The sequence below is a fragment of the Merops nubicus genome, unplaced genomic scaffold (genome assembly GCF_000691845.1).
Source record: "Merops nubicus isolate BGI_N331 unplaced genomic scaffold, ASM69184v1 scaffold14134, whole genome shotgun sequence".
In the NCBI taxonomy this organism is placed as follows: Eukaryota; Metazoa; Chordata; class Aves; order Coraciiformes; family Meropidae; genus Merops; species Merops nubicus.
Window position 1 is genome coordinate 8,287 of NW_008602354.1, and position 21,130 is coordinate 29,416.

The window sequence follows — 21,130 nt, forward strand, 5'->3', positions numbered from 1 at the left end:
ATACTTCCCTAAGAGTATGCAACACCTCTCAGCAGCACTCATGTTCTATCCATGAGCTTCTTGTAACAGGTATAAAGATGAAATATATGCTTGCTATCTGTGACTACCATTGATGTGTTGTAGACTTGTCTAGACTATTAAAAATCAAATTTTACCTTCTCCTTCACACCACATCAGTGGTAGGTATTAGGGAAGACCATTAGAAAATCAGTTAGAAATAAAAAAAGGAAACAACTGTAAAAAATAACTTTTGCTAATAAAAAGTTACATTTCTTAGTGCACGATGGTACAGAAGAAAAAGCATGCAAAGCAAAATGGAGAGTGAGGGGGGAAAACAAGGGAGTATTTGTACTCTTTCTGCTTTGTTTCTTGTCCAGTCTCCTAGTGGTTTGCCTTGACTAGCAGGATGTGTGCACTAACCTAAAGGGTAGAACAAATATGAATTTAAGAGATAAGTACCAGCTAAGAGGCACATAGTCACTGAATAGGTGATTTGTATCACTGACAACAAGAGATTAAATCTGAGCCAGTCCCATTTGTTTTCAAGGTAAGGAAAAACAGGCAGAATCTCCTACGTTTCCTTCCGCATGGTAACAGGTAGATGTCAAAGACTTTTTAAAATAAAAGCTGAAGTTTTCTTTTTTTTCAACATTCTGAGCAGGTATATCTGACTATATGCTATTTGTAGTTGGGAAAGTTCCATTTTCAGAATGAAAATGTAGAGAAATATAATTACTTAGGAATTAATATTTTCAGGCAAAAGCTCTGAATAATTTAACATGACATAGTGCACATGGAAATACAAATTAATGATTTCAGCTCTAACACAGCAGCAGTCTAAGCTATTGTTAAACTTCAAGCTTTGCATGTCTTTAGTGGACCACTTTTCATCAGAAATTATGATAGATGCCACTTTTACAACAGCCCTGCTTACTTCAGTAGATTAAGCCTTTTCTTAAATTGCCTTAACTGAAAGTAAGGTTTTATAAACAACACAAATGGGCATCACTTTCTGTGAACTTTGTTATATGGATCCATCAAAGGGAACTAATCTGTGTTGTTCTAAAAACATACAAGGAAACAAATTATCTATGCTAAAGAAATGTCTAAGTAGTTCTAAATAACAGAGGGGATTAGAAGGATTATAGAGAAGGTTACTCCTTAATATGAGTCATTTTAAGAGAGTGAACTCATCAGCCACTGAAGTAGTTTCCATTCAATCTGTAAAATATATAAAGTGGGCACAGAGAGAGAATGCATTAATTTACAACTGGAAAAGCTGTCTTAAATTTTGACAACTGCTTAACTTCTATGCAAACGTTAAGTAACCAAGAATGTGTATCACATCATACATGCTAATTCTCTCTCTCTCTCTTTTTTCTCAAGGTTTTCTACTCTCAGTTTCAAAATCTCTGCAAAAGGCAGAAGATGAAGATAAGTTGCTAACCGCATTTAATCTAGGAAAATATCTTCAAAATGGAGATCAAGCTTCAAACAGAAGAGCTATACCTTTGCTGAAGCATTATAAGACTGAAGACAGCAGTGTTTTGGATGAAGAGGATAACAGAAACATGAAGTTTTTAGTGAGTTTCCAATTTTAGTTTTTGGCTTAATTGTAAAATGGAAATTTTCTTCATAGAGCTTTAGAAAACAAGTACAATAACTTAAAGCAATAACATGGTGAATATACAAAACTATAAGTTCACCATGCTATAGTGAACAGTAAATTTTTAACAGCAAGTACCTAATTGCAAGATTTTAAATGTGTAACTTGAACAGTTGAACAAATTAAATTTGAACTATATGTATCCAAAACTTGTGGTGGAAAAAAGCTTGCAATTATGTTTGATTAAGCATGTCCCTGTGTGCAGTACCAGGGTTTTAAATTTACCAAATAGAAATTTTTTTTAACCATCTTCTTCACCATAAAACCATTTCACCCAAAGGTGTAATGCAGGTCATTACTTTTAAAAGATCTTGAAATATAAAATACTTTTACAAAGTATAAAGGAGAAAAAGTCAAGTATAAAAAGTGAACATAACTGACTTTAAACTGTTACGCTTGTTTTCCCTTAAAACAGGACACAGGTTCCAGACAGGATTTCTTAAATCATGTTATGCCAATCAGCTTTGGTGGAAATCAGCCACCTTATCTTGCACTGAAGGGAGCCATGGTTTTTCCAGCTGGCACTGAAATTCAAAACATTGAATCAATACAGGAAAGAGAGACTTCAGGTGAAGAAAATTCAGCTAAATTCCCTATAGGAAGAAGAGATTTTGACAGTAAGCATATTTTAATTTTTTACATAAAAATTATTTTGTTCCGGTAAAGTATAATGCAATGTCTATATGGCAATTTGATAAAGGTACACTTAGAAATTACCTGTTTGTTGTGATTCAGTGCACAAGGAAGGAAGTATATATGTTCAATCTGTTAAATTAAAATTTCCAGAAGGCATAAAGAATTCTAGTTCTTTGATGGTTTAAACTTTCTGATTTTTTTTTTGCCTGTAGTGCTCAGGTGCATGCTGGGACGAGTCTATCGACCTTGTTGGCAAGTCTGAAAACCACCAATCTACATCACCTTCTTTGAAGATTAAACATTTTATTATGGATTTGATATAATTTGAAGTTACTGTGTTTTAGTGTGGCTATACATGTGTATCCAAAAATACTTTCCTGTCACATTGTAGAGGGAAATACAATTCATTACCAGAAAAGAACATATCTGTAATTGCTTATCATATACTATCATAAAAAATAAAAGACTTCAGCATAATCCATATTTGTACTTGTCTAATATTACATACAAGCTACTTTCAATTGAGTATGAAAGGAAGCAATCAATGAATTTCATCTTTTTCTTGCAAATTTTTACAATTTCTGAACCTGTCAACATACCATGTATATAAAAACAAAATCTTAAAGTCGAAAAAATTGAGTTAGTTTTGCCTGACCAGCAATCAACTTATTCTTGCTTGCAGTTTTGCTGTGTGTTCTTTTTCCACCAATTTTGCTGTCCAGTTCCTTCTGAGGGTTGTTTGAAGTCTTAGGTCTCTTAGAATGTTTTTGCAAAGATGGTTCACTTTCCTTATCACAGATTACTTTGTCATTATTCAAATCCATCTGTTCATTCTCAGAGTTCTTCTTTCTTGGCTGACAACTCAGCTTTCCCGTTTCTGTATAACTTCTAGTCTGGTGAACATTTTCAGAAATAGTTCCAAGCACTGGTACATCAAGACATGAATTCATACCTTCTGTCATGTAAGAATATCAAAAACATATGTGAAGAAATAAAAAGTTACCTGGGATAATTCATCCTTGTTCTATCGGAGGACTGTCATGTGATTTTTTTTTTTTTTTTTTTAAATCAAAACTAGTGCTTTATCAGTAAAACAAAACTATATTGGCCATTGCAGTTATATTAACACGTAATACATAAATGTACTGCCAATTTAAAATTACATCACTCAAAATCATTTAATAACAACTAACTCAAGAAAGGGGATTTATAAATTTAAAATATTGGAAAATATGCTTGAAGGGTCTAGAAATTATATATATGATATGGTTTATAGTGGAGTAAAATATTTTCCCTTTTTTAATGGCAAAAACAGGAATTTCAGTTAGCTTACTTCTGTAAAACAAGAAGCAGCATTAGCTAATGTACAATAAATGTATCAATTTCTTACCTCAAGACAGCATCAATACATATGTTTCAAACAGATTTATAGTTTCAAAGTATTAACATTCCAATTTCAATGCAAAGACATTGAATTCATCATGGTTTACACAGAGCAATGAGATATGTCTATTTTTTTCTTGAAAACATATTTATACTTGAATTTTACTAAAGCCTTGTTTGATAACATTTGCAATATAGCTATCACATTTGCTTATTCAATCCTGCTACACCTTACCTGTGAGACATCCAGCTTTTAAATGCTGCTTCGATGCAGAATCTACGCTGGTTGGAATTTTGTTACTGCTGTTACTCAACTCATTTTTATATGTACATGCAAACTGAGATTTCATTGAAGGTTGCTTCACCTGCAAATAGCAATCTGGTATTAGCTTTAATTATTTATAAAAGCAAAATATATAACCTGCAAGACTAGTAAAATAATGTTTCCCCACTCTTCTCTCTTGAAAAGTTTTAGGTTGTGTAAAGCAGCAAATAAATTTGTATGCTCATATAAAAAATATTTATGAAGTATTCATTTACAATATGTAAATGTTTCCAAGAATACCAGTAAATTAGTCTAATGAAGTCTAAAATGTTTTCACCTCTTTTGGAAAGTTGTACATTAACTTTTAGAGCTTCAATCTAAGATTTTCTGTCAAAGTTAGCCACCTATTTTGACAGACTGCAGATTCTACCATCCTGAGTAGCTGTCATAGTTGCTACAGTCAATTACCATACTTCTACCGGTCATCGTCTTTGAGATGTCAGTGCATAAATGCCAAGTATAGGATGAGTCTCACCACCTAACCAATTTTTATACAGAGGAAGGCACAACAGCAACACTGAAGAGGAATGACACATAATATAAACTAAACTTCAATATACCTAAAACTGGAATATAAAGTATTATTTTGGATATCGGGCAAAACTCAGATTTCCCATTTACTCAGAAAATAAAGCCATTTCCTTGTTAAATGCCCATGTCTAATTCCACATTTGTCAAAACAGACCCATGTAGCATAAGCTGCCAGAAATCTACAGGACTGAACAACACTCTTGTATCTGGTTCTGCATGCTCATCTTCACCTTCTAGTCTTGGAAGCAGGGAATCTAGTCTCATAGTACAGGTAAATCAAAATACCCAGCTCAATTACAAAAAAATTAAATACTTTTTTATTATATTCAACATATCCATATTTAATGGGCTCAATGGCTACACATCAAACTTCCTCAGTGTTCACTTAAGCTACAGCTACACATCAGCTTGGAATTTCAGGGCCAAATGTACTTCCTGGCCAGTTTATCACAAATGCTATAGATTCTGCAAGACAAATTCTATCCTCACTTTTATCTGAAAGTCTACTGGATTATACAAAATACGTTGAAAGGTATAGCAAAGAGCAGACAATTATAATATATTAAGATTTTACCTAATAATTCTATTACACCACCACAGGGGAATTCAATAAATTTGAGCTGAATAGGTGCTACAGCACAAACATCAGGAAAAAGCAAGAAACACTGTCACAAAAGAAATGTTACTCTCTATATATAGGTAACAGGAATGACTTGTCAAGTAACAAGTTTACAGCCACTTTTCTGATTAAAAAGTTTGTATTATGTAAGTCTATTTTTCTTAACGCAAGCACGTTTAAATCTTACAGTTCAAATTTGACCTCTATAGTTTTCTTACAACTCAAAAATCTCACATTTAGACAGAAAGAAATAAAATATGATCCCAGAAACCTCCTTTCACAGGGGCCTTCATCTACAAAATTCAGTCACAATTTATGCCACAGTCATCACATTCTGTTTCTATGCTTGTAAGCTAACAGACTCTAGCTTTTTACCATTGAGATGCAACCTAAGTATTTCTTCATGATACTGCAGCTGGCCAGGAGAACACACCTAGTCTTTTTAAGAAAAAAATTAATATGTCTGTACAAACATAGTTTTACTTTAAACTCAGTATTGCCCTGAAGAGTTAAAAAGACCAAATTTTCCCACTTGTCCATCACTCCCAAACAGCAATTCCTCTGTGCCAGATAACAGCTGGAGAAAAGCAGATTTAACAGGGAGAAATAGTAAGGCTGACTTTCAGCAATCCTAATAATATTAAAGTGTTAATCTACTGTGTAATTAAAACATTTACTATAAGGTAAGCCTATATACAAAGGTATGTCAAGCTTTTGTGTGCTTCAAGTTGATGCCTTAGATCACCAAGTCATTAAGTATATGTCATTAACTTTATACTGTTTTCAGAAAGTGTTTTGAAAGATAGAGCAACTGTACCCAGAATAAACTTAAGAATTTGAAATAATTAAAAATGCAACTCCAATCTAGTTTAAATGTAAACAATATCCTATTGCACACCTACAATATTCAGAATAAGTGGTTTATATTTTCCTGGTTTTACGATGTTTCTTAAACATTTCAATTTAATCCTTTAAAATTCACCAATTCTTATTGTTCAGCATCAAAAAATATGCAACAATAGCTTGCACAGAGTGCTATCACATATTGCTATTTTAAGAGGTAAATAAAGCACAATTTGTGCAGAGTTGATGAAGCTATAATAAACACAGCACAAAGAACATCAAACTTGAGCAAGCCAGATAGTTACTGTTATATAACCAACAATATCTCCTTTTTTAGGGGGGACATCAGGGTTTCTTTTTAGCAACCCCAGCCAACACTTCACTAATTCAATTCACAGGGATTAAGAGTATGTGGAGTCAAAGGAAATCAAGCTCATATACTGAAAAACTCACAAAAAAAAAGCATAAAATCATCTGTCTATTTCAACTTCACTGAAGCTTGAAATATGCCTCAAAACTTCACTCTATATTGCATCACATACCATTTAGTAATTTCCCAACATTATACAACACTCTACCAAATATGACTGTTTTAGCTGATGTTAGTAATAATCTAGAGGTTATATCAAGAGTGCAAGAAAATATTTGCTGAAGCAGTCAAACTTACCAACTAGTCTAGGAATATATATTCACTAGTAAAAACAACTATATTACATTGAGTGAGGTAGCAGTAAGTAAATTTTAATGGCCTGAAAGCAGAACAAAAGAGCACAAGTCTAGCACTGAATTAAAAAGTAGAGCTTCACTGAAATGTTTTTAAAGAAAAAGACAACTTAAGAAGCACACAATGAAGGCTGTAAACAGTTTGAAATGGCTCTCAAATTGGAATTTTTACATTAAATTCCCTGAAATCCACTGTTTTGAGGGCACCACCCCAATGACCCACAGCTCTGAAACAGCAAGAGATGCTAGGAGCTCAATTTGCTAATCAATTAGTTTCACACAAATAAGTTTCAATGAACTCAGACTTACTATCCTCTCTCCTCTTCACAAACAAGTGCAATGTTGTTATGCCTATACAAAGAAAGAAATTCTGATGCATTTCAGAAAAAGGGGTTCACTGTTTTCACTGTTCAGCTGGAAGGAACTATGATAGAATTTAAGACTCCAGTACATGTATGTCAGTTAGTAGTCCTAATGAGTGGATAAAGAAGGACTGTTTCCCACTTTGACTTCTGTATCTAGAGAAGTTTATCAATTGTTTGAGATGCCAATATAAAACCTTCACTTTTTATATAAAATATTAATGGTGCATGCTCTATTTATTTCTAAAAGTTAGTTGATAATCTATTCCAGATCCCCTTCCAGCATCTGCATACAGACAGCACTGACAATATTTAGTCACTAAGAACACTGAGATTTGGTTTTTATACACTGGAATGGCATAATAGAATTTGAAAACCTACATCAGTAACAACAAACACATGTTTTTATTTTCTAGACAAACAGTACTATTTGGAAGAGCAAAAGAGATAAAAAGAGAAAAATGTATTTTCTCCACCCTTACCCTCATCCTTTTAGAAAAAAAAAAAATTAAAAGGTATGTTGAAAGAGAAAGTTGAAAAAGGGAAGAGATTGCAAAGGGAATAGTAACAAAACAATAAATGGTAAATATCATTGCCAAACCAAGGCTTCATGGTATTCAAACATGAAAAATGTTCTGAGCAGCTCAGGTAAGAGCAAGCTCTTATTGTACTGAAACTATCAAAAATTTTTAGCATGACACTAGACCAGGCTGTTGCTGTCCCAAATTAACCTTCTACTGTTTTGAGAACATTTTGCCTTAAATCACCTCATTATTCGGTTTCAAAAATACTCAAACCTAACAGCTATGGATCCTAGGAAAGTAGTTTAGGGGTCTTGAACAGACAAAAATGGTATTTTCTACACAAGTATGGTTTATCAACTGACCCTAATATCTGATTTTCTTCAGATTTGGTTCTGAACAAAATCTTTTTCTCCCCTCCCTCTCTTTTCTCCAGATACTCATTTTTAGCATATTCCATACATACTGAAATCACTATTCAGCTTAGTGTTCTCCATATTTATATTCCACTTAGATAAGACCACTACCTGAGGAGGATAATTCTATCACTATGAATTTTCTGCAAACAATTATAGTGGGCATACAGAAAACTTTTGATAACTTCCTGTTGATAATTTTCCAAGTCACAGTTTATTTGTACTGGAATCACAAATCGGCAAAACAATTCTCTCAAGTAACAGCATTTAGAGAACTAAGCAACGAAAAATAACAGAAGAGCATGAAGCTAGATATTAAGTCATTTTATATAAGGCATGAACAAGTCACATGAGAAAGGCAGAATAGGATTTTTTGCTTTGTGGAGCTTTTTCCTTGGAAAGATTTCTATACACAGTAAAATTACAATGAACTTCAAAGCATGCCAGGATTTGTTAGAGTTCTTAAGCCACAAATTCCTTTTAAAACTAAAACTACAGTTATGTTCCCAATTGGAGGGAAACAGTGCCTCATATAGGAAAGGTTTTCTCCAGTTACATTAAGAAAAAAACATTGCAAACTACTGAAAGTCCTTGCAGCTGTTTCAGGGTAAATGTGTTAACAATGCAGCAGGATTTCTAAAACAATGTCTCAAAAGGCCAAAACAATCCTTAAGTTCACAAAAAAAGATATTACTCTTTCATATACTGCATACTCACAGCTTAATAGCTTTTGTTCCTTCCTTCATAACTCCTAAAGTTCTCAGTTTCACTCAAAGCCACTAGGTTAGGAACAGTATTTTACTTAGAACTCAAAAGACTAATTTTTTCTGGTGCAGAAGAAAGATGAAAATCTTATTATGTAACATTTTTGTTGTCGTAAGTTGCTCTTTAACCTAAACAAAGCAGTTGATTGTAACAGTCCTCCCATTCCTTTCTCATGCCAATAAAGCAGGACTTACATAACACCACTGAAATCAACAAAATAAGCAGTCAAACAATCGAGTATCTCCACAGTTCAGAAAAGTAGAAGTATGATTCACAGAAGCAGGCATAAAATTGGATGAATCTTTTGTAGACAAAATAACATTTCCTGTCCAGTTAAACTTTCTACCTATTTTTGTGAAGCAGAAATGACAACTGACTGGAGGCATAATTCAGTACATGTTCTGTAGACCTTTCTGAATTGAAAGATTCCTTCCACAAAACACTGTTCACTAGAAGACACTTAATTTAAACAATAGGTAACAACCTGACCCTTTAAATTGTCTCTCAAAGCAAGACTGAGTTTGTTATTACTCTTACCTGTTGCTGCTCAAATGAATGGAAAAAAAAAAAAAAGCAACATGCTAGTTTCCCAGAGTTCTTTCTCCTCAAGGGATAAGGACAACAGCTTTACCTCTTAACAAACGCTGTTATAGTTTGAGGATCTTTCTGCATCTCTTCCAGTATTTAATGAGGATTGAAAGTCAAAAATATTTCTTTGTATTTCACTGTTGCCAGGAATTTGTTTTGGCACAATGGGAATACCCACAGATTTATTTTATTTTTAAACTTCAATTCCAGTTCATATCTACCTGTTTACTTTATCCACTCTCCATCGTTTTAGCTACTAAACAAATGCATAATGTTGTGCCCTAGGCTTAAATATTATCAACTTGCATTCCTCCACATAATTCTGCAGAAGTTGACAGATCAGTTCCTCTTCAGGAAGGAGAGGGCATATTGATTTTATTTTTTACTTTCCCCACCCTCTTTTTTTTTTTTTTTAATTTGGAGATGTGTTTCTCCATTCACTTTCCAGATTTTCCTGGACTTCTTTATTCAACACATACATCTTGATGGGACTCAGCATACAACTAAACTAACCATCTATCAGAGGCAACATGGTAAAAAGGTCCCTAGGACAATTTTATGGAACTAAGGCTAACATCACAGATAGTGCATAAGAAACTTTTCAGGAGAACCACTGATATTGAGAAGAAACATGTTGCTAATGTCTTATTTTTGAATTATTACAAAAAAAAAAAGTATAGTATTTCCGAATCTATTGTTAAAATGACTGCATTATACAAAATCTACAACTGTGAATTTTACAAGCAACTTGTACACATTTTGAGATGGTTGTATCAAATAATGAAGAATAATATTCAGTGTAAGAAGGTGAAAATTACTACAGCACTTGAGATCTACAGTCATGGACAAGGAATTCATTGTGCTACGTGCTGCACAGTAAAGAGAATAAAATTTATTTCTACCAAGAGACATTGCAATATAAGACAAGAAATATATGGATTCACGGAGAAAGGAACTGAAATTAGTCATTGTAACGGGCACCCATCTCAACACAAAGCACTGCTAAATTTTGGGTAGAGATTGATTTAAAGATACTGAAAAAGGTTTTAAAGGGAGGATAATGAGTTCTGGAGATACCTATAGGAAATCTCTTCATCCATAAGAAATAATAGAAAACAGAGCTGAAAGAGCTGCTCTGAAAATTAACAAACAAACAATGAAGATTGGTGTTGAAGGACGAATGCAGGCAAGGACAGACATCTCAAAGCAGGAAGTCAGAAATAATCAACAGGTTTGGATAGGTTAAAACAAGTAGCTTACAGGTACTACAACTTAAAGGAACAGATTGACATGCAAACATAATAATGACATCTAGTGTCTAATCACTTCAATAACAATATTTTGTACAGTATTCTCAGTGAAGAGAGGCCAAAGCTGCAACTATCAAGTCCAAGAAAAATACACAGCAGCACATCAAAAAGCTAAACGAATATTTATGAAATTATAGTTGAATGGTCATATGGATAGATGTGTTATGGAGTGAAAAAGTAGAAGGTAGGATACGGTCCTCAATGTTAAGTAAAAGACCATGAAAGATCTATCACCTCAAGATCAACAGCTGGGTAAACACAGGACAGTATATAGGTAACATGAGACGTCAGTTTTGACAGAAGGGACACTTAGACGTACATCTGTGAACTATTCATATAAATAGGAAAGCTGAAGTTGTTTGTAGCTATATTCTACTTTTACAAAAGAAAATACAAAAATAGAAAAGACAGGGTTGCCCTATAAAATAGAATAGAATCACTATGGTTGGAAAGGACGTCTAGGATCGTCAAGTCCAACTTTCATCCCAACATTTTCCTAACCACTAGATCATAGCCTCAAGTGCTACATCTACTTGATTTTTTAACACCTCCAGGGATGATGACTCCACCATCTCTCTGGGCAGCCCATTCCAGTGCCTAACCACTCTCTCAGAGAAGAAATTCTTCCTAATATCCAATTGAAACCTCCTGTAAAACATGTGAAAAACATTCACACTCTGAACTACACAATTTTTATTTTCACTTTTTTAAATGGAAAAATATCTTGAGATATTTGGCCTCAGTTTCATGCTGTGCTTTGTCCCTTTGGTACAACAGGATACACTGGAAGAAAGCCATAAAGAAGACTGATTGTGATTGCTAATGGCAGTTTAGCAGTCTCAGCATTGCTTTAAGATACAAGTTCCACAGCCCCAAACAGCCGTTCAATTTAACAGGTTAATCACACGTTATCATCCCACACTGTAAAGTAATGGAAGAGAGTTCACCATGACTCATTTAACCTACAAGAGAAAAAATTCTAAGCAAGCTTTACAGTCTTCTAAGATGCCACAGAAAGTTCAGAAGTGTGAACCACAGACTTTAGACCTGTTGCTTGTTCTCTTTGAATTTTGATTTTCATAAGAAAAAAGGTCATTTACATTTCAATATAGTCATCCTCATCCTCAGTTAGGCACCTGGTGATCATCAAAATCAGTTCTGCAAATTGATTGAAAGATGTAAAAAATTATTAACTGAAAAATGTTAGATGTTTCATTCTATTTTGCTACAGGTAAATTCTATTTCATCAATCATGGTGAAGCAAGACCAGGGCAAGAGTCCTACACAAATGTCAGGTTCTTTTATTGTATTAACAAGGAACATAGGAGTCACAGAACTGTTATTAGAGTCAGAAACTACGAAAGCAGCACAGGAGTGTCATGACAAACCTTTCACGCAATGAAGTATAACATTCAATTCTTCATAAACCTCTGAAAGAACTGCTATTTGCACACAAATTTTGGTAGCTAATCTGTATTTGTGATAAGCAGAGAAGTATTTCCAAAAATGTTACAAGTTTCATCACATAAATGAGTCTCAAGACTCATTTTTGGTATTTTCTGTCAAAAACCTTTTAAGTTTCCAGTAAAGGTCTCAAATCTGACAGGCAATTACTTTTAGATAATGATTTTTGTACTTTGATACTCAACACAGCTGTTCATGAATCCTATTACAAAACCCCCATTTAGATAAGAAAACTATCCATTTCAACATATTATGCAAACAGTATATCACATTTTTGCTATTTGATGAGTTAAGCTGCAATTTAAACACACTATTTATTGTAAAATTAATATAAAGAGCATCCTTTATCAGCTTCAATCTTTCATAATTTGCCTATGATTTTTAAGCTAAATTTCACCATAATTAGTGCATGAATCCAAAACGTCCATCATCCACCTGACCCCTATTCCAAAAAAAGCACTCAGATTGAAGTCAAAGTATATTTAAAACACATTCTGGAAATACTGACAGTGTTTTTCATTTTACTTCCTTTTAAAGACTTTCTACTTCTCAGACATGTAATATGCTAAAAATCCTCTCATGTCCAGTGGCAGAAGGATGTTTTCCATTGTGCTGTTCTAGAACTAATTTTGATGGCTTAAACCACCTCTGTTTAGTTCCTCATGTACTAATTACATTTGTGCTTTTACCTGTAGCAAGGACAAAGCTTACAAAAAATATTAAGTCACTACTTTTATTTAGCTCTTTGTTGAAATGCTGCAGAAGATACAAGCTCTGCCTCTTTCCACAGTCCCATTCAAGTTTGACAATTCTGAAGAAAAAAAGACTGTGCAAAATGCAGCATACTGAAAGACTGCAATTTCCAGAAACACTGAAATTGTTCTTTCAAATAGTGCACCTCACAATAAGCATCATACTCTTATAGTGTTCCAGTTTACCTACAAAATACCAAAGGCTAGCATCTTTATTTTATTGTTCACAAGGCAATGCTATATAATGTCCTCAATGTTACAAATAAAAAGAACTGACTCAAAAAAAAGCAATGAAAAGTCATTATTGCACTTTAAGAATGCTTATATGATCAGAACAGAAATCATTTGCCTGTGTTCAGTTTTTTTCTGTTTCCACCTAGCTTCAGTTTAATTTCTATACTCCTGAAATACACAGATGGTTAAATGAAGAGATCTAGTTTAACTCAGGGCATCTCCATTAATAGATCATCACTAGAAAATATTTATAATTTTAAAGCCTTTCTCTCCTGGAGTGTTAGATCACAGAATGGTAGGGGTTAGAAGGGACCTCTGGAGATCACCTAGTCCAAGCCCCCTGCTAAAGCAGGTTCACCTAGATCAGGTTGCACAGGAATGTACCCAGGGAGGTTTTGAAAGTCTCCAGAGAAGGAGATTATTTCCCTCCCTATTACAATGCTGTTTCAGTTGGGCCAATTACCACAAGTTAATCACAGTTACATTTCTTTTGCCACAGGATACATTTCAGGCAAGTATTTGAGAATTTTAAAACATTTTCATTTTAGCTTTATTATTTCAGTGCATCTATAGTTACATAGCAATTCCTACACAGTACCTTATATTTTTTCTCATCCATAGAGTTCTGAATGCGTTTTCTAAGAGGTTTTGGAGAAGTTCCATTGGATTGTGATGGAGATCTATATTAAAAAGAGATAAGGTGTATTTAGAATATGTAAAGGAAACTACTAAAGAACAATAGTTCCCATACTAAGTTCCTCAGAAACGGGAAGACAAGTATCTTCACTCACCAAGCCTTACTTTGTTTTCTCCCTTCCCAAGTATCCACATGTACTGTGGCAACTGAAGACAGCATAATGAAACCAAACCTACAGTTGCAGTTTCTGGTATCTTCTTACAATAGGTTCACAATACTGTAGTTCTGCAGTCACCGTATTATTGTTTGTAATATGGGGTCGATGAGTTACCAAGTCACCATTCTACTTAGACTGCCTTGAACAGCATCTGGTTGAAATCCAGAATAATTTTCCTCATATTTACAGACTTTTCAATAGAAATACACAAAATGCTTCTACCCTCCTATATTTCAGTATGTGAACAGTTACATAGATAAATGAAAAATTTTGCTGCATATAATGCAAAATATTAGTTGTGCATCCAAGAGGGAATTTTAAAGCCTTGAAATAAGAACTAATCTGTGCATCTGTAAATAATTACTTCTCTGTTTATCCTCATGGCAGGCCAGCATGTATATGAGATCTGCTTTTTCAAAAAACTCCTTTTATTTATTTAGCCCATTTTATTCAGTTATTCAGTAAATAAAATTTATTATTTAGCTCGTTCCTTATTTTATTTATTTCTCTTTGTCTGTGCCACAAAATTTCTGCAGGACCTTGCAATGTTTTTCTTTTTGAATTGCCAAAATATGTAGCTTCAGCATGCTCCTCTCTGTGCTGCTGTTTTGGTCCATGAGTCCTCTTTGTAACTTGTTAATAACAAAATTCTCAATATCCCGCTTTTCCAGAAACTGATAATAACTCAGGATAAACAACTAGTTAAACCATCACTGCTTCTCCAATGCACAGGTAGATTATTTTCCTTTTCCATGTTCACAGAAATGGGTTTTCAGGAGAGTCATTGTTTTGTACACCAGATCAACATGGGTATTCCTTAAACAGAAGGCAGTATGAAAAAGCAAGAAAAGAGATGAGCAAGAAGTAATGACTGTCTTTCAACTTAATAGGATAGAAAGATGATGGGAATGACACAGAAACCAGCAGCTAACAAAAAGTTGCCCCAAACTCTGAATACCTTTTGAACCTACAAAATCGGAATAAAACCCTCCAAACTTTTATTGCAAAAAATTATGAAAAAGCTTAATCCATGGTCATGCAAAATCTACCTCTAAAACATAAATACAATTAATTATATCAGAGTCACCTTACTTTGATTTCAATATTGTCACTACATTTTTGTTTGTTTAAAAAAAAAATAAAAAAACTATGGGAAAAGTAGCACACTTCTGCCTTACAGGTAACTTCAAAATACATCAAAAAACAACAAAATATTTTTATTTTAATTTCTACAATGCATACCTAAAAAAAAAAAAAAAAATTTTCCAAAAGATTGAAAGGAGATGCTTACAGAAGGAAAAATATTTGATGGCCATACTAAAGGACAGATTAAGTAAGAAAAACGTTAGCTTGGTTAGGATGTTCTAAAACACTGGGGAAGTATTGTCAGTGCTTATATTTTCAGTTCCCAAATACACATGCAATTCACAAATCTCAATGAGAAGATTAAAGAAAATAAAAAGTCTAATAAAACTGCATCTCAGCAGTACATTTTTTTGCAGGGTTTCAGTGCAAAGAGATTAATCTACCCAATTGATCTAGAATTTTATTAGAAGAAGAGTAATAGAGTAAGAAAAACTCTTGAAATTTAACCTGCCTTGACCTGAAAACTAACAGTGGTCTCTCAAACTGACCAAAATCCAGACAAAAATAGTCAAACTTTAAACATATTTGGGATTCTTCAGTAATGAAATCTCTAGAAATAATAAACAGCATTGTGAAAAAACCAAACAACTACCATGTGATCAGAAAGCCATAAAACATTAACTACCATATATGGTGACCAACAATTGCATACAGATCTGATCAGCTTAGCAAACAGAATCTGAAAACTGCAGTGATGTTTCCTGCCAAACAGTAATGCCATTTATCCTGTAAACTGTTCCAGATTTACTATTAACAACAGATTGGCAAAAAAACCTGCAAACACTCTATCTGAGATATACACATTAATAAAAAAGTGCTGTACTATATAGATGACACACCAGAGTGACATGCTAACACCTATCCTCGGTAGTGTTCAAGTGTTCAGCATTCACAGAACAATTGGAGCCTCACAGTAACGCTGCTAGAGAAATGCAGAACGCAGCTTTGAGAACAGGTGTTGATTGCAAGTTTCAGTTCAGTTTTTGCCAAGTTTTTTATTCCTAAAACAATTATTTAGGAACATAAATTCAATACTGAGAATAAATTTCTTCTAAACCTATTTTTAAATGGAAGTGCACAGAAAATATTTAAAGAATTATACACTAGAAAATAAAATGTAAAACAAATTGACCACTAAGAATTAACTAAGGAATATACAAGAATTGCCTAACTTACAATATAAATTCCAGGACAGCAGTAGCTGCTTACACCTGCACTGAGCAGATTTTACATCAGACAAACATCTTAGCCTTTTAGGGAAGAAACAAAAATAATTTGCATGAAAAAAACAACTGAGGTAAGTGAAACCAAAGCACTCATTGGGCATTCTCAGTCAGAAAGAACAGGTTTAAAACCCATTTGAAATTAAAGTTACTCAAAAAAAACCCCAAGACTGCTAGCTATGAATAATAGCAGTGTTTAATTCAGAAGAATTCAGGTGGGCCTTGATTCCATTCACATAGTGCATTAACCAAAATTTGATTAAGCACTTTTTCATTCTGATAAGAATACAGCCGTGGTGGGGTTTATTAAATGAATGAAACAATTTTAGAAGTAATAGGGATTAATTCTTCTGAATCTGAAGTAATAGAGAAACAAAGACTGAAATCAGGGTTATTTTAAGCTTTTTCATATTGAAATAGAAATTAATAGCTACAGCTATCCACAGGTATTTAAGAAGTGAAATAAACAAAATATGTTGTTACAAGCTGCTTTTTATGTTAAAAAATATTACAGGTTTATTTAGAATTCTTATTATTGCAACAAATATTTTAAGGTTTTATTAGAATGTGCTTGTTCCTTTGGTTTCACAAAAGAGGTCAAACAACAAATCAAATGGAACCATTAAATTCTTCAACTCTTAGGATCCTCCATCTTCCAATTGAGGACCTATCACTTTTCCTTGTTGTCCTCACAGCCGTTCACCTGCACACTGTGATAATATTATGATGGGCTCTCATGGGAACCAACTGCCACCAGCATAAGAAACATCCCCTTTTTCCTCACTTTTCCTACCCTTTCAATTGTAGCTCTTATGTCAGGGAAGCCAGCTGTTCACACACAGATTAATAAGCAACTGTATGTACACAGCCCCTGCCCTGATGAACAAATGCTCCAATCAACACTAAAGGCATGAAAAGCAGGGAACACCAATAAGAGGTTTGAGTAGGTCCTTATGAAGACAATATAGTTAGCCTGGGAAAAGCATTGTTGGGGAACAATCACTGTACCTCAGAGGATGCTTGTCTGGGAACCCTGGCTGCATTACTTCCTAGATATCACCAGGGAGACAATTTTCTCTTTCCTCTTCTCTCTCTCTTTTGATTTTATTCTTCCCTCAAAGCAGCTTTCACCATTATAGTCAATGTATGCTATCAGCTATAGACTCTGCTAATAAATCTTCAAGCATATGAATTTGTTTCAACATCCTTTGTGCAATATTATCTTGATTGGTGGATAAAGATATGAAGAACTATTTAAAACTGTCTCCATAAAATAATTAATATGTAGGAGAAAAACAGGGTAGAATCCAAAAATCTCGTGTCATACCTAGACAAAAGAGGCATTTTCAAATGGAATAGTAATCTAGTTACCTACTGAACAGACAGTATTTGAATTTAGGAGTTCAAACTCTAGAGATATTTTGAAAGTTTGTTGCAAAGAATATTCCTTCAGATGTTTTCTGCAACCCAGAAACATATGTACTCAAAAAGTCTATTTTACTAAAGTATCTTGAAGATACTGAAAACACAAACAAGAACGTAGAATACTTTTGAGAACTTGACACTGTTCTAAGAATATTTTTCCCTTCACAGAATCACAGAATGTCAGGGGTTGGAAGGGACCTCTGGAGATCGAATCCAGCCCCCCTGCCAGAGCAGGACCATCTAGTCTAGGGCAGGTCACACAGGAACGCATCCAGACAGGTCTTAAAAGTCTCCAAGGAAGGAGACTCCACAACCTCCCTGGGGAGCCTTTACATCTAACCTCAGAAGAGACTGCATGTTGCTCATTTGCGTTGTGTAACTAGCATCAATACTTTGGTAGCCACTCAGTACAAAATCTTTAAAAACAAACAACACAAAAAAACCTTCAAGGACTCACCTGAAGAGTGTCAAAATAGAGGTGACTCCAAACAAATTTAAGCTTTCATCATTATATAACAGTTCTGCTTTGTTCTGGGTAGGAGGACTGATAGCTTCTTCATCCAGAAGAACTAGTAAGACCTTTACAGTATCTCTGCCACAATACGCAGTGCCATGATTTATGGAATGCAACTTTGGCTGAAAGTAAATAAAATCAAGAGAAACGTACAACAGAAAAGGTCAACAAGTCAGACCAACACCTCACCTCCAGAAGCACAAGGTGTGAAAATCCTATCCTTGCCTTTTGCAATAAGTATTTTATGGGGAACCTGCCCACGGGAAAGTTTCTTCCTCACCCTAAGCATTTAACAGAGCTTTGATCACTGCTAGGTGGAGGTGTACACTAATGAGCAAGTCACACATGTGAGGAAATCATGCAGCTGAAATTAACATACTTTCTCACAAATAATTTGGGTGCTATGGGGTACAAAAACACATTCTGGTGAAATCAAACTCCTCTAAATCTGCTAAAGCAGTTGGTTAAAAGTGAGATTTCCATAAAAATTTGACAACAGGGGTACTTGGCACAATCTCCTGTTTGGAACAGGCTGAATTAATTCCTTACAATTTTCCATAAGAATAAAGGATTCCTTAAAGAAAATAATAATCCACATCTGGAAGTGTTCAATACTTCAGTCAGCAGTAGAGATGTAGAACTCCATAGCCACCATGGGACTGCAAGAATTGTAAGTTTGCTCTATTCTTCTTTAAAAGGACTAGGAGTTCCACAGAGAAATTTAGTGTTTAATACACAGTAGTAGATTTTAATAACTGTATGCTTTCTTATTTACCAAAATACAGAAATATAAAATAGCCTTTGTTCAGAAGGACAGGATAAGTAAGCAATGAACTGCATTTATCTCATCAGTCAACTGCTTTTAAACACATTCTTGAAAAGATCAAATTTTATTTCTCTGATTATATCAATTAGTGTATGTAGCTTTCAAGAAACCATAGCAACAGATGTCAGTCAGTTACTATAAGTTATAATCAATAGCTAGAAATAGCAATTACAGAAACGGTTGTTCCTTGGCTTTATAGAATTTGCCTATTTCAGTACCACTTAATTTCCTCAAGACTTATTCTGAACCTCTTCAGTCATTACATCACCACATCATAGATTTTTATAAAATGTCATATGTGTCACAGTAAATTTCTCTTAGTGAGAAATTTGGCATCATCTTGACTGATTATATACACAAAGGAAGGAGAAAAAAAAGTAAGACAATAACATAAGCTCCTGGCTGCCAAAAGATGACCTTCAGAAAACTCACGTGCTACAACAACAGTGACTTGGTGTGCTAACCATGGGCTAAAATACTGTTGTCTAAGGCACAATAAGAACTTTAAGCAAGACAACAATCCCTGCTATAAAAATCTTGCTAGTTTTTCAAGAAAATTGTTGATCAGTCTTTCAGGTGTAGTAGCCATTAGCTACTCCAGACTATTTTGGTTAGTTCCAGAAACACCAGCCAGATTCCATTTATAGCAGTAATTTTCTCAGGAAGATATTAATCATAATTCCTATTAGTCACTCTTGCAGGCTTCAACACAAAGTATTGCTTCCTGCTGCATAAAGTAATAACTTTTCCTGGAGCTCTAGATTCTTATAAAACAGGTATTTGCAGGAAAACTGAGCAATGATAGAAGAAAACTGCCATTTCCAGGAGAAAAGCAAATATTTTTATAACAAAGTCTTTTGAAGTACATTTTATGTGGAAGCAGCCTCCTCAAGAGCTAGCAGAGGCATCATTGTCAGCTTTATGGTTAAGATCATATTTTACATTTGCACTCAAGGAAATAATTCAATCTCTTACCTATAAAAAAAAAAAAAAAAAAAAAAAACACCAAACCCAAACATAGCTTCCTACCAAAACCAAACTTTATTCTGAATATAGAGCAAGTTTACTGAAAAATTATAGCATCAGGTTTTGGGGGTTTCTTTATAAAGGAAAAAACAAAAAGTAACAAACAAAAAAACCCAAGCTATATGTGAAACTCAGCACTGAGCATAAATATTTCCTGTCCTGAGCTCTTAATGGAAAAATACAGATGTCCCAATTTTTTTGTACTATTACAATTCATTTGGAAAACATAGAGAGTTTGGTTTTATTTGTTTTGTTTATCAATGGTCACATACCCTCTTTATGCTTACTAAAATGTTCTGCCACAAACTCCACTAAAATATGCAATTTGATATCAGTCTCTTAACATCCAAGGTGCCTTTTCCACCCCTTGACTCTGCAGAAGAGTCACATATTTAAGAATTATCAAATTATACATTCATCACACAATCTTCACAAACTTCATTTCTATCAGCAAAAATCAAAATAGCATCATTACAACACTGACAAAGGCAGACAATTTACACACACTCAACCTCCCATCCTTTCACCACAATTACAAAAACAAAAATCCCCCGCACTTACTCAACTGTCCAGCAACATTCAGCCCACATGTTGTCCGCTACCTCTCCCAGTTACTGTCCTTATCTCCAATTCCTCTCACCCCACACTGGGCATCAAAAAGGACAGTGGTGGGTTGACCTTGGCTAGCCACTAGGTGCCCACTGAGCTGCTCTGTCACACCCCCTCCTCAACAGGAAGAGGAGAGTATATAGGATGCAAAGCTTGTGTGGGTGAGATGAGGACAGGCAGTTCACTCACCAATTACCATTATGAGCAAAACAGACTTAAGGAAGTTAATGTAATTCTTTCTCAGATAATCAGAATAGGGCTCCTCCTTTCCACACTCAACTTGGCTCCCAGTTCTACCTTCTTTCTCCAAGTGGTTGCAGTCAGTTCATAGGACTTCATCTCTGCCGCTCCTTCTTCCTCACACTCTTT

General features: G+C 34.3%; 2 protein-coding genes across 2 annotated transcripts in view; one reads left to right on the forward strand and one right to left on the reverse strand.

Moving 5' to 3' along the window:
- Positions 1-1,334: 1,334 nt before the first annotated feature.
- PMCH (pro-melanin-concentrating hormone) lies at positions 1,335-2,564 on the forward strand. Its single transcript, XM_008938336.1, has 3 exons — positions 1,335-1,583; positions 2,082-2,283; positions 2,515-2,564. Exons 1-3 carry the CDS (start codon positions 1,335-1,337, stop codon positions 2,562-2,564), a joined length of 501 nt encoding a protein of 166 aa, XP_008936584.1.
- A 358-nt stretch (positions 2,565-2,922) lies between these two features.
- PARPBP (PARP1 binding protein) overlaps positions 2,923-21,130 on the reverse strand; it is a 48,850-nt gene continuing 30,642 nt past the window's right edge. The window contains exons 7-10 of the mRNA XM_008938337.1: positions 18,244-18,422; positions 13,737-13,818; positions 3,921-4,050; positions 2,923-3,257 (exon numbers count right to left, since the gene is read on the reverse strand). Of these exons, the coding sequence (XP_008936585.1) occupies positions 2,923-3,257; positions 3,921-4,050; positions 13,737-13,818; positions 18,244-18,422 (726 nt within the window). The remainder of the gene's footprint in view (positions 3,258-3,920; positions 4,051-13,736; positions 13,819-18,243; positions 18,423-21,130) is intronic.

Coding starts and splice junctions, on each gene's coding strand:
- PMCH (XM_008938336.1), top strand. CDS start 1,335: ATGTGTATCACATCATACATGCTAATTCTCTCTCTCTCTCTTTTTTCT. Junction 1,584..2,081: donor ACAGAAACATGAAGTTTTTA/GTGAGTTTCCAA, acceptor CCCTTAAAACAG/GACACAGGTTCCAGACAGGA. Junction 2,284..2,514: donor AGGAAGAAGAGATTTTGACA/GTAAGCATATTT, acceptor TTTTGCCTGTAG/TGCTCAGGTGCATGCTGGGA.